The sequence below is a fragment of the Neopsephotus bourkii genome, unplaced genomic scaffold, assembly GCF_033783945.1.
Source record: "Neopsephotus bourkii isolate Nb327-2 ecotype Australia unplaced genomic scaffold, CSIRO-AGI_Nbou_v1 NB_1768, whole genome shotgun sequence".
In the NCBI taxonomy this organism is placed as follows: domain Eukaryota; kingdom Metazoa; phylum Chordata; class Aves; order Psittaciformes; family Psittacidae; genus Neopsephotus; species Neopsephotus bourkii.
Genome location: NW_026902242.1, coordinates 6,209,832 through 6,223,662, shown reverse-complemented (window position 1 = coordinate 6,223,662; position 13,831 = coordinate 6,209,832). Strand labels below are relative to the sequence as shown.

At 43.7% G+C, this 13,831-nt stretch overlaps 1 protein-coding gene across 2 annotated transcripts in view; it reads right to left on the bottom strand.

Moving 5' to 3' along the window:
* Nucleotides 1–13,831, bottom strand: part of MYO7B (myosin VIIB) — a 50,517-nt gene that overhangs the window by 17,085 nt on the left and 19,601 nt on the right. For both annotated transcript variants that reach the window (XM_061379340.1, XM_061379341.1), the window contains exons 16-30: nt 13,588–13,725; nt 12,800–12,952; nt 12,199–12,297; nt 11,540–11,634; nt 9,943–10,027; nt 9,117–9,335; nt 8,386–8,487; nt 7,648–7,824; nt 6,731–6,940; nt 5,648–5,815; nt 5,299–5,379; nt 4,611–4,741; nt 2,898–3,024; nt 1,411–1,530; nt 396–569 (exon numbers count right to left, since the gene is read on the bottom strand). In XM_061379340.1, coding sequence (XP_061235324.1) covers nt 396–569; nt 1,411–1,530; nt 2,898–3,024; nt 4,611–4,741; nt 5,299–5,379; nt 5,648–5,815; nt 6,731–6,940; nt 7,648–7,824; nt 8,386–8,487; nt 9,117–9,335; nt 9,943–10,027; nt 11,540–11,634; nt 12,199–12,297; nt 12,800–12,952; nt 13,588–13,725 — 2,079 coding nt within the window. The remainder of the gene's footprint in view (nt 1–395; nt 570–1,410; nt 1,531–2,897; nt 3,025–4,610; nt 4,742–5,298; nt 5,380–5,647; nt 5,816–6,730; nt 6,941–7,647; nt 7,825–8,385; nt 8,488–9,116; nt 9,336–9,942; nt 10,028–11,539; nt 11,635–12,198; nt 12,298–12,799; nt 12,953–13,587; nt 13,726–13,831) is intronic.

The window sequence follows — 13,831 nt, the reverse complement described above, 5'->3', positions numbered from 1 at the left end:
TGCTTATTGGCGTGCCTGCTTTGGGTCTGAGGGAAGACAACAAACCCAAAACTTCTGGTCTCTGGACAGCAAGAAAAACTGCAAAGGTAAGCAGATGGATGTGCAAGTTGTACTTTGGTAAATGTATTTTTGTGTACATGGGATGGTATTGGGAAAAATAAGTTGGAAGCTGAAGCAGCTATGGTTTGCAATTTTCTATTTGTTAGCCATAGAAAGGCAGAATTGGATTATCAGGTCCTGAGATTCAGCTGGAATTCAGAACTGATTTGGTTTGAGCACAGGAGTGGGATGGGGGTGCTTCTAAAAGTCAGAGGGAGTCCTCAGTGAGGCTGGGTTGACAGTAGCAACTCCACAGAAAGAGAAGGGAGCTTTCATTCTATTTTTCTACACCTTACCTTATCAAACAGAGCAATGTAGAGTGAAAAACCAAACACATCCTTCAGTGTGGTCTTATCTGCTATGAACTGACAGATCTCTTTGGCAGTGGAAGCAGAGTCTGCAGGGACAGTGATACTTTGTCCATTCATCAGGGTGACATTAAACATAATAGGTTTCTTCTGCTTTGTTGCCTGTAAGTCAGAGTTAAATGAGAGAAATAAATTATGGGTAAAGCTTAGTTTTCTGTGAATAATGAAGAAGCCATTTAGATTTAAGAGTTCTGCACACTATACACCCTAGTCAACTCTTTGTAAGTGAATTTCCAGTGCCCACACAGCTTCTTCAATGCATGGTGAGTCTCAAGTATTAATTATATCCCTGGAGCAGCACTAGCCTCAAGTTCTCTCCTCACCACAGCTCAGGGGAGCTGATTATCGCACAACAGCGTAGACTGATAGACTTCTTGTGAGTCTTATTTGGCCTGATGACTTTTGGTACAGCTTTAGATGTATCAGTGGAGAGGTGGCCTGCAGCAAGTACTTTGCCCAGGGAGATTGTTAGGCAATTGGGTCATTCGGATCTAGGAAGGAATTGAACTGAGGCCTTCCCTTGAAGAGGGTGTATGTGTGTGACTTCTAATGACTAGGGTGACGCTTAAAAGAAGGGGAAGGACAATACAGCCCTATCATACGCATTCCTCCTTCTATTTTAAAGGCATAAACCCTGCTCAGGTCTTTCTATAAATGATCATCAGAGCTTCCCTCAGGAAGTGGTTCTGGCCTGTGGGCCCTGAGTGGATGGAGATACGTCCCTGTAAATCATGTGTTGCAGCTTTTAAGGGATACTTTCCACTGGATTTAGGTTAACTGAATAGCCAGAAGAGGTGTATCTAAGAAGCAGCTGGTCTGCAATCCCCTTGTGCAATTGATTTCCTTTATTTGACTTAGGAAGATCTATTAGCACAGGTTTGTAAACAAAATCCAGTATAAAATAACAGAGGTCAATATAATTAAACAAAAAGGGAGCTGCTACCTGAAGTTCCAGCCAGCTTGGAGGTTCAGTCCGTGCTCCATTGACATAGGTCCGTCTCAGACGTTCAGCACAATATGGTGCATATCCTGTGGGCCCATGGTGGATGAAATTCAACAGGTACTATAAGCACATAGTATAAGAAAGAGTTAGGAAACACTGATCCTCATAAGGCTTAAGAAACTGTCTTCAGCTGATATATTACAGTCATCAGGATTAAAGGTTAAGCATGGAATTAGTGTTTTGAAAAAGGAGGATTGAGACACCAAGTTTTACCTCATTCTGCAGAGCTTTTAGTCTGAAGAGGAAGACTTGTGTTAGTCCGTTCACTGTGTTTAACTACATGATAAATACTAGACAGTGGAGACTTTATTCTTATGATTAGGTTAGAGCAAGGTTTAGTGTTTCCAACTGAAGAGCCCGAAGTCTTTTTGCGTTTTATAGGAATAAAAGTGCTGGGAAGATGGCTAATTGCAGGTTAGGACTGGTGGTGATGGTTACTTTTAGTTTTACGAAGTTCTCTGGTAATATCAATAGTTGAAGTCCATGGTTAAGATTGGGCATTGGATGAGAATGATTGGATAAACTGAGGTTTTGAAGTTCATGTGGCTCTGTTATCTTGGATGGCATGGTGTAAGCATGGACTTGTATTTAGTGCCAGCATGGGTCGGTCACCTGATTATCTTAATGATTAAAAATATCCCTAGAAATAGGGTATGGTCATATCTTTCATGAGTTCTGTGTGCTTCACAGTCTTTGGGTGAAGGCTGATGTCAAAATATATCTATGGCTTCCACCTGGCTTGTTCCAAGTAGCGTACATATAGCAGCATTTATGATTAGATTAATTATAGCTTAAACATTAGATTAATCATTTCAGCTAAGGTGTCAATAAAGCAATGCTGACGATTCAGGCATATATATGGATTCTGTTTGCCTCTAAAGTCTAGGAGGAAGGCTGATGTCAAGTTGGAGCCATGGATTGTTGGTTGTGTCTCTTTTTCCTGTGATGAAGTGGATTTATCACACATTTAAATTTGGAAAGTAATGAATGATGAAAAAGACCAAATGTCTACTGGATTTTGTAGGGCTTGGAGATGTAGGGTAAGAACTGGTAAAATATGGGGGGTGATTTTATACTGGCCTCCTGAGTATATTTAATCACTAGGATTGTAACTGGAGACACCTTTTAGATGTTGGAAAGGTGGAACCAGAAAGGTTAAAATTTGCCAGATTCTTTGCAGGTTACAGATCTCAAATGAGTGGGGTGATTGATCAGTAATAGAATCCAACTCGTATGAATTAAATGTGAATTCAGAAATCATTAATATAAATTCCCAGATAAGCACACGAGATGAGATGGTTTCAGCTAAAATCACAGCACCAGCTGCTATGGCAGCTATATGGCTATCTGTATCAAAACATCAACATACACAAGAAAACATGTCAGCTAAGGCATTTAAGCTGCTCTAGGAGAGGATAGTAGTGTACCTTCACAAATGTATCTGAAGGAGGAAAGCAACCAAGGCAAAGTGACAGAAGGATCCAGCCTCGAGCATAGCTGCTCCTGTTGCTGTTTTCCGTGAGTTGTTTGCAAATCTGGCAGTAAATTTCATCTCTGCAATAGAACACGTGAAAGCAACAGGTAATGATTCACTGCCTGAACTGTCTTTGGCTACATTTCCACTGCACGCTTGGAATGACTGCAGCATGATGAAGTGGGTCTGAGCTAGGATACCAGCTGTAATGTACCACAGGAAATGACTGTGTCATTGGCTTTTGCAAGAAAAGGCTCAAGGTACACCTAGTGCCCTTTGCCATCCGTTGTTACTCAAGAAGTTCAAGTGTGATTCCCATGCTGGGTTACCTCCTGTAACAAGCAGAGGGACTGTGCAGGGATAACATCTGCTGGGTCATCCAGGTGTGAAATGGCATTGCTGACCCTCCATGTGTGAAACTTGCTCTAAGCTCTCTACAGAATGTGTTTTGTATCTTGTGGCTCTTCTCTGTCTGCTTATATGTTGGTTTTGGGGTAAGGATAGGGGGACACCTGCTTAAACTTGTATTTTTGGTAAACTTGGAGTGAGTCTTTGGATGGGAATGGAGGAGAGGGTGCTTCAGATTGAGCTTCTGAAAGTGCAAGTTGCCTGCAGCAAGGACATATGGGAAGCAGATGCAAAATCTGCATATAAACGAAACTGCTCTTTAAAAATAATCTTGAACTTTCTGGACTTTTGGAACACACATTTGGCAGGCCTGATGTGGGAGGACAAAAGGCAGATGAGGTTTTTGTTTCCAGACGGACATATGATGAAACAAAGACCAAGGGAGTAAACACTTAGCCTGTGTGATACATTGATTGAAGGCAATTTTTTGCCAGCTGAGGATCTGCTCTGGGGAGCATCTTGACTGAAACAAAGCAACTGTGTAGAGAGGAATCCAGCTTTATGGCTGTGGTCAAAGCAGGGCCTGTCCCTATGGGCTTTGTTACAGAAAAGTGTGGCATAAGCTAGAATGGAGGAGAGAATTCACAGGGTTAGGTCAGAACCAGATAGCTCCTGTCTTATCTTCACACCATGCTTAGCCTAAGGTCCAGCCTCACACCACTTGTAAGCAGGATTTCTTTTCCTAGTGTCTGAGGTACTTAGCAAGCCAGACCTTAAAACTGTCTTTGATTTGGGGACATTGCTTGAGGGCTCAGCAACAGGCTATTGGGAAACTGAGGATATGAACAGGCTATTGGAAAACTGAGGTTATGAACACCTCTCATACACCTAGCGTACCTGAACTCCATATTTCCTACTCTTCTGAGTGTTTCTTCTCCCTCATACTAGGGCTGTTCCATCTTCAGGTGGTACTAGGGCTGTTCCATCTTCAGGGTACCAGCCCTGAGCCCCGTTGCCTATCTGTGGGGTATTCAGAAAGCTGTATGTGGAGTTGACCTAAACTACAACATAAAGATACCAGAAAAGGCAGTAAGGGAGTTATCTGCCCCCTCTTACAAAGTTGAACCATCCTCCAAAGAGGTGTGTGCCCTACAGTATGGATTCTATGTGACCAGCTTGGGCTTTCAGTCAGGAATCCCCAGAGATAAATGAGAGTCATTCCAGCATTTGGAAAATGCCCTGGAACTCTGGAAAGGGGATGCTGGATTTCATGATGTAACAGGTGTCTGGTCCCAGAAAGGAGGTACAGGTTTCCTACCTGATGGCAGGACGCAGGATTGCGTTGCCAATAATGAAGTGCACTTTTTCTAGGTTGGACATAGGCCTCTCAGAGATTGAGAGATTTTCCTCTTGGAAAGCCTCTTCTCCACCCCTCAGCTGGTCTGTCACCTGAAAAAACCAAGCAGAACCCCAGAGTGCTCTAGAAACCTCCCCTCCTACCAGGCAGCTCTCCCACACTTGAGGGACATTCCTTCTCAATCACTCTGGATAAAACTCTTTCTGCTCAGTGGAGGAGCAGTTTGGAACCCGCCATATTTCACCCATTGTTCTCAAGCTGACTTATAAAATGGAGTGTTACAGCACTAGCAGTGGGTAGGAGAACCTTCTTGTGCTGTCCTGTGCAGCCCTTAGCACATGATGTTCTCAGTCTCCTCAGGGCTTTGGGCAAAGTGCTCTGTAATACCAACAATTCTCAATCATAAATTGTGCTCAGGGGTCACTCCCCAGCAGGAAGGGATGGAGTTCATCTACCAGAGAATGAATGACAGCAGTGCACGTGGGGAAGGTTTCGAAAGAACAGTGTAGCATATATCCTGTACACAGGGCTGGGCTGGCTTGGCAGAAGCACAAGCTCCCAGCTTGGAGGTTGCTGCCACATAACATCTGGTGAAGACAGTGTTCCAGGCAAGGAGACTTAGGGGAAGCAATTTATTTCCATCTCTTACCTTCCCTGTCAACTTGGATGTCCGTTTCAGCTTCAGGGAAGAGATCCCCTTTGAAATCTTGTTATCCTTTCTGCCTTCTCTCTACAACACACATTACCATTATACGAAGTTAGTTTAATGCACAGCAAAAACGATTCATTAAGGACAGAGAGATGCTGACATTGGAAATGTTTTTGTTTTGTCCCCTCCTGCTGTACTGTCTTTCCAGGACTGACAGGGCCCTTTTGCACTTCTAGCATTCCAAGTACAGTAGCACGAAAAAGTTTCTTTGCTTTTCTCATCCTTGGTTAGAACAGCACAGAAGTCAAAGAAAGGAAATGAAAACACAAACATAACCTGCTCCTCTCACCATATCTGGGCTGTCATTCCTGAACTGGACCTGGTTTTTCCTGCCAAGTGTATCATATATTTGTGTCATCATGGAGCCGCTCTTGGTGCTGGCATTCTTGGAAAACGGTGCTGGCTCTGGCAGGTCCCCCATGAATCTCAAGATGATAGCCCACACAACCAGAGAAGCCTGTAGAGGCAGAAAGCACAGTCAGACACTGCCCGCAGAACAAATGGCCTCATCTCATTTCTGCCTGTTTAGATTTAGGCATTTTCTACCTTTACCCAGTGCAAGTTGTTTGAATTCCCGCCTCCTCCTGCTGTTTACAACAGGAGTCTACTTTCATGTCAAACAGCATGAGAGCAACATTCACAACACTCTATGCTAAAGGAAGAGGATGCAGTTCTAGTGGGAATGTCATATTTGCCCTGTGACTTGAGTCCTCACCATGCCCTTTACAGGCACCTTGCAGGTGTGTTGAGGCTGGAGTTGAGGTGGAGAAATCTTGGCTGAACTGCATTCTGCATTTACCTCCCTGGGCAGATAAGCAGTGCAGTGAACTCTTCCAGGAGCTCTCATGTCCAGAACTAGAAAGTTCTAGAAAGATAGTGAAGTTTTTGCAGCATGGGAGCCTCCATTCTGCAAGGCTGCGTTAGCATCAAGAAGAAATCCCTCTTCAATCCCCCTGTGGTTCAATGTGAATACTGCAGGCCTGGGCCTCCCCCTTTTGTCTTAACTCACAGACCAGCAACCTTAACAAGAGCAGAGAGATGGGTGAGCTCTGGTGCTTCTTTCCAGTCTGTTTCTGCCCTCAAAGTCTAACTGGAGAAATCAAAACAAAGTTCAGGTTCACTTTTTAGGCAGACTAAAGGTTACCAGAGATCTTGGTTTGGGCAGGTATCTGTGCCAAGTTCCTGCTTGCAAAGTGCCAGAAAGTGCTGATGGGAGCTACTACTTCCATACAAATGTTCGGGACTATCTGCTTGGCTCTAAAGTCTCTGGTTCCCAGGGCTGTGCCAGAGACAGGGCACCCAAGGATGAGGAGAGATATAAAAACCAAGGCTGTGGGGAAAGCAGGTTTAACAACAACAAGGAGCAAGATACCAGGACATTATCCTTGTCATCATGGTAGAGTAGCGGGTGCCGCAGCTGCCTCCGGATATGTGTATGTGTAGAAGACCCCTGGAAATAGGTAGCTGCAAACTTTGGGAAGGTGTACTCTTCCAAGCCATCAGCTTCCTCTTCTAGCTCCACACTCATAGGAACCATGTCCAGGTCTACCTCATCCAGCTTGTTTGGCTCTGTTTCCAAGTCCTGTGCAGAACATGAGGAAGAAACATATTTTCTTTCCCTGTACTCTGATATTCTTTTACATTCTTCTTTCTTTTTCCTTTTTCTTTTCTTGGCCATAGGTCCTCCAGAATTTGGCTTCCCAGCTAACCCCCAAAGACCCAAAAGCCATTTTCAGCTGCTAGCAACAGATGATTTGGGCTCAGAACTTGTCCTTCTGAGATGCATCCATTCTATATGACCTTCCGTGTTCTCATTGTTCTCACTGCTGATGGAAATTCTAGGTGCTATCTCACTGCTCACATCCTACATTAACCAAGACCATTCTAATCTGCCTGCCTCTCCCTACCCAGTTCCATCTCAACATTTTGCTTTTAAGAACATGGGATAAGTTGGGTCATGCATTTCCAGCTTGGTTCAGCTGAAAAAGCACTGTCAGCAGAACACATGCTTGGTGCTAAAATGCACTATTTGGTGAGGGTCTGCTGGGCCAAAAAAACAACAGTGCAGTAGCTTTTGAAGACACATAGTCCCCAAGCTGCATGTGACCAAAACCTTTTGGGAATTGACCTCTGAAAGCAGATCCCAAAAAGACTGTCTGGGTGGCTAATTTGGGTGATTCTTTCACTGTACAGAAGTTCATTAAACAAAACTGACCACTGATTGTTCCAGCAATGAACGGACTTATGCAAGGCATGGACATGACCCGTTACCAGTCTGCAGCTCTGTACCTCAAAGCCCAGAGGAGCCTGTCCTTCTTGGCCTCCAATCATAGAAGGTAAAAACCCAAAAATCTTGTCCACCATTTCTTGGTCGCTGATAACATCATCATTTGTTGGTTTAGTGGCAAGAACATTCTTCCTTTGTCTTGCTTCTGCCTTCTCTCTCTCCAGAGCAGCCAGGCGTTCCTTTAAACATAGAAGCTGGTTAGGCATTATGCTAGAGTGAATGGGTGAGAGGATGAAACACTATTACAAAGGTGTTCTAACAGTGAGGTTCAGCTCTGCTAGTGCAGTGTTGGAACATGAAGGCAAAAGTTGCTTGTGCCAAGTGCTCACAAAGAACTAGCGCATCAGCAGCAGGGCTTTGCTCTTAGAGTTTTCTTTATGGACTGTTGGCCTATTGGTAATGATGTGCCATTTTTCAAGACCTTTATCAACAAGAGATGATAGAGGAAAACCACAGAATCCCTGACAGCAGAAACCCCAATATTACCTAAAGTTTAAAAATGTTTTATGTCAGGGGGCTGTAATAGCACTGTGCATATTTGGCTGAGGTGGCAGCTCACGCTGCAGACAGAAATGTGCATGTGTTTCCTTGTCCCATTTCTAAAGCATCATTACACACAGATTTACAACTGTGTCTCCTCTTTATTAAAATACAGATGTGCAAGTGCTCAGGTGTGAGCTGAGCAGGCTCTTCTTAGCCAGGGAACACAGCATTCAGTGGTCCTCCACCAGCAAACCTACCTTTTCTGATCTCATAGCTTCTTCCCTTGCTGGTCCAAGGACTTGGATGAGATGTTTCTCTTCTTCCAAGTGGCTGTTACTGGCTTCCACCTTGCCTGTGTTCTGTGAACAACAGGACCATTCTGTGACAGTTACTACAACTGCTGAGCTGGCTCTCTTGTGCCATTAACAAGCTGTTCACACCAGAACTTTGTCACAGCAGGGACTCAGTTCTGGATTTAGCATCTTAGGGAACAGGCCAAAGGCAGAAATCAGCAGACTGGCTTCCTTCTTCAAACTGGCTTTAATACAGAAAGGAAACCATAGAAAGTTCTCCCATGTGCTGTGGACCACCAAGGCAGTAAATACAGGATTTTTTTCTGGCAGCACATAACAAGACACATTAGGATTCCCCTGTGAATGGATCCCTAAGGGGCATTATTGGGCCTTGCTGTGGAAATTGATCTTCCCTTGCAGGAGTAACTGATATGCATGCACATCTTATCTTTTGTCCTCCCTTCTGTCAAAAACATCCCAGCTCTGTCAGTGAAGTTTTGATATGTGATAACAAACACAGAAAGCAAATGTAAACAAGATCAGTCTGCTTAAACTCTGCTTTCATACTTGACAGGAGCTCAAAATAAAACATCCCAAAATAAATCTCCAGTCTTATGCCATGGCAACACTTGCTGTTCATGAAGTCTCTACCAGGACTTCACAGAAACATGTTCACAAGGTATCTGTGAGCATACCTGCTTCTTCATTCCCTGGTAGAGTCGTCGAGCAAACATGCCCCTTGCATATGCCTGTATAACACATACAGCTTTCTTCTGCTCTGCTACCTTTTGACGCATTAAATAACCACGGCACATGGCTTGAAACCTGATGATATGAGTCCGAGTGGCTTCATACTGTTTAGCAAGCTGCCGGCTCCTGTAGAGAGCCTGCAGGCGCCCAAAACCCAGCATAACCTGTAGGGAGGTGGAGAAGAAGGAAGTGATTATGGTTCAAAACCACCGAGGCTGGCTTTAAATCTAGTATATAGAGTTGTTTTGGGGACCTATTCTAGAAAGTGGCTCCAGGAAGTGATAATGATAGCTTGGGGTTATGACAAGGGAAGGAAGAAAGCAGAAATGAAGCCAAGTGAATGGGGGGAAGGAAATAAAACGCTAGTCCTTGGAGAGATGGGTATGTCAATCCCAAGAGAATGGGGCAGAGTGCAGGACAACAGTCTGGTTCTTCAGACAGGAGTTGTACCACATTGATGCACAAATGCTAGCCTTGGACTCCTGACTAGAAGTGTGAGATCACTCATACATCAAGTTGCCCGAGCCAAGCCTGCCAGAGGTTAGTTTGGCTACTCTTTCACCAGAAAGGTCACAGGTTCAGCAAATCCTAAGAGGTCCTCTCCATGGGCTTTACATACTTTACATCCTGTCATCCTGCCTGTCCTCCCTTCAGCTGTGAATATCTTCATTCCTAATACTCCACTCAGTCTGGCAGGGCATAATATCCAAACACACACGCACAAATATACATATATATATATTTATATTTACATATACACCTGCATCTTACCATTCTGAAATCCTTCCGGCAGCAGTAGCCTCGCCAGGCTGACTGAATGGCTACAGCAGACTTCCTCTGTTTCAGAAATTGTTTCCTAAGCAGGGGGACAGGTGAGGTGACAAATAATAGGTTATTTCTGCTGCTTCTTGTGATAATAATAAAGAATAAGGTGGTGGGGTTTTTCCTTTTATGAGATGTCTACAGTCTGATCTCAGCCTTGTCTCCTCTCTAGGAACACTAGAGCCAGGAACACTATTGTTAAACTAATTAGCTCAGTATTAGTAGACATCTTGCCAGACCAAGTTTGAAGCTCAGCAAGGGCTGCTCTTCCTGCTTCTGAGCAGCCCAACGTAAAAGTATTATCTTGCAACAGAAGCATTAGTCTGGTTAGATACTTCTGCACCACAAGAACTCAATTATAATCACTCAAACATTTTGCCTGCTTATATGTTCTCCATGCTCATAGAAAGGACAGAACAGACTGACCTTTTTGCCTGACCTTTTCTGTAAATAAAGGCCTTAGGAGATTTCACCTAGGCTCAGCTCATTCTGCAAGTGAAGCAGCACCATGAATCAATTGAGCTCATAAAGTGCTTTCCTATTTGCTTTGTTATCTATTTGCTAGTAGAAAGGAGAAGATAGAAGTCTTACTAATCCACCTAGATACATCTGAGCTGACTTTGCCCTTAATGTTGCAAAAATACTGGTAGCAACTGCAGACCAAAATCATTGCTGTGGTGGGATTGCTCTTAAAAGGCCTTATATCAAGCCAGGATAAGTTAACTTTACCATTTGATGACCACTTGCCTCCCTGGTGTCATCACTGCCCATGAACTTCCCGCGGTGAAAGCTGTCTATCACCCTGTGGCTGCCAGAAATGGCACATAGCTCTGATGGTTTAAAGCTGAAAACCAGCTGAGGCTTTTAGGGAGAGGTGGTATCTGTCAGATAGCAGGCAGGGTCTGGAGAAAAGGGGGAAGCTTTGGGGCATTTATGTCATGTTTGTTAGACCTTGCTTCTCTACTGTCAGAAATATTTCTAAATCAAACCAAGTTTCAGCCCTATATCATGGTTCTAGTTGGGGGATGCAAGATTACTATGTACAAATCATGATGTAAAGCATTTAATGAGGACATTTACTTGATAGTGACTAGATTTCACTTCTGCAAATATCTGAAACAAAACCAGACAAATTGTGCATCTTTGCTAAAGAGCTAGTTTCTATCTGATTCTTTCCTGTGTCTTGTAACAAAGAAGCATTCTGCATAAGAGAGTTCTTCTGTCCCTGAGGGAACACAGATTCCATTGGGATTTCCCTCTTTCCAGATGCCTACTGTTTACTAGAAATATGAAGTGCAAATCCTCTTTCCAGCCCTTCCTCTTCATGTCATGTCACAGACAGCCCTGCATTTTGAAAAGTATCGTGAAAATAAAGAAGCTGAGCTAGGACAAATGTTTGTGCAAAATCTGCATAGATGTACTGACAGGCACTGAATTTAGGGCTAGTGGAAGATGTAGATTCATACTCAAAAATGCTTCATAGAGTGTGTTAAACAAAGATTACTGCTTCAAACCAAAGCAAATTCGCTTCTGTAAGATCACTGACCTGTCCTTCACTCCTCTCATCACCTTCTGGATAAGAAGAACCTTATCTGTGAGTATATTTTGGCGCTGAAGCTCCAATACTGTGTCATGATGATCCTGTTAAAAAGAAGGTGTGGATATGCCAGCTGAGCAGACACCCCTACAACTTGTGAAAACTGGACACATTGTCTGAAAGAGGCTCAAAATCATCAAGCAAGCTGTGATTAAAATGAATTTATGGAACTGCAGTAGGAAGAGTTCACACCACCACACCACACCACACCATCTCTGGCCATAGCCATGAACAAGTAGAGAATCTGCCTGCAGTAAGATGGTCTTAACCCCTGGGGATATGCTATGGGCAAGGAGGTCCCCTTCAACAGTGTGCTGGTGTCTGGTTCTTTTTTATGCCCAAGGCCTGAGCAGAGACCAATACATTGCATTATACTGTTTCAGCTGCAGCACTGTAGCACAGGAACGGGACCAGCCTCTTCTACACCAAGCTGTGTCCATCAAATTCCTTAGCCTTCAGGAACAAAGGTCCAGCCTCAGATTCAAGGGAGTTTATAAAACCCTGACTCAGGCCTGCTGGGTCTCCACTCTTGCACAAGCAGGTTAAACTATACTGTGAAGCACCCAGTTTTTCAGTAGAAGAGACAATAAACTGTCCTTTTTACTTACTTTTAGGAACATCTTGGTCTTTCCAGCTTGCCAGCTTTCATCCTTGCCCAGAACTGCTTCAGAGATGCTGATACAGCTCTGTCGAGCATCATTCTTCAGCTGATGTGCAAAAGCATCATCATGTTAGGGCTTGGGTGCGAAATACAGTAGCTGTACTATGTAAGTATCTATTACTCTGCATTTCAAAGGGCAAAGAACAGAAACAGATGAGGTCTTACAGACCTCTGGGCTGACAGGGTAATGAACAAAAGTGGCTCGGTTCAAATGGGCAAGAAAAGGAGGAACATGAATGCATGGCCAAACATTCAGGAATTTAGGCACAAGGAAGAGTGTGTGATTACAGAAAAACATCCGAGGGCAATGGAGATGCCACCCTGCTTGGGGTGTCCATGTGGAGCAGGTCAAAGATAGCTGGACCTAAAAGCACCTCTACTGTTTCAGCAAAGATCCAAGTGAGTATGTAGGTATTTAGCTACAGTTCATGTAATGAGAGCCGTCTCAGTTGTGCCAGCAGTAATCCGAGAACCTTCTACTGCAGGAAAGACTCAAGATCCATCAGGAAAAGTTGTATTAGCCTTAAACCAAATTCTTGCTTACACACCTGCTGTCGAAGAGACCATGGCAAGAGAACCCTGTATCTGTCAAAGAACTCCTCAAAGCTGTAGCGAACTGGGAAGCCAGCTTTCCTGATCTGAATGGTCTCCATCATCCCTGAATATCGCAGCTGTTTGATACACAGCTCCCTGTCGAACAACTGAAAGGGGGAGCAGACAAAGAAGACACTTAACACTGAAAGCACAGCATGCATGATCCTAGTTTCTTGTAATGCAGATTAAAAATAGGCTTGCAATAGGCACATGCAATACTTCAAAAATTATTAACTCACTTGACCAACACCATGCAAGGTTTTGGTGTAGAACTGGGTCATGAACTCCTGAGTTGCAGCCAAAACCCCGCATTGCAAACCCATGCCTCTTCTGTAGTGTCAAATTAAGCCACATCACCTCTCTCTTAAACACCAATAGCTCTCCTATTCTGTCTCAGGTTATTTTATTATATGGTCATCATTGCATTCCAGTGTTTTCCATTTGTCCCCTTGTTGAAGGACTACAAACTCCAGTTTTGTCTTTATCTCTACAGGAAAGGCTTCTACAGCTCCTCTCAGGAATACACAAGTGTATTTTTTTCATCTATTACTCTATGACGTTTCTTAGAGATGATTTTGTAAGTTAGGATTGCTATATCCTACCACTCTTTTTATTGCAGTAATAGCCTGTACTGCAGCTCTTTGTGGCTCAAGGACAGATACAAAATGCTGCACAGCAACTGACAGTTTATTCTCATGGAAAAGTTTACTGAAGAAAAGATCTCATGTTGTTAAAACATTACCAGCGGTTTCTTGTAGTCATTTGGCTTGATGCAGCGGATGAAGTATGGCTGGCACTGCTCAAGGATTTTCATCAGTTTTTCCAGGGATTGCTTGAACTGTCCTCCCAGAGTTGAGAGCCGTTTGGTGGTATCCAAACCCTGAAGAGAAGCACATGCTGACTGCTACATCGTTCACCCTTAGATCCAAGTCATAAATCTCTGTGTGTCTGTACAATGTAACAGTATCACATAACTGCCCCCAAAA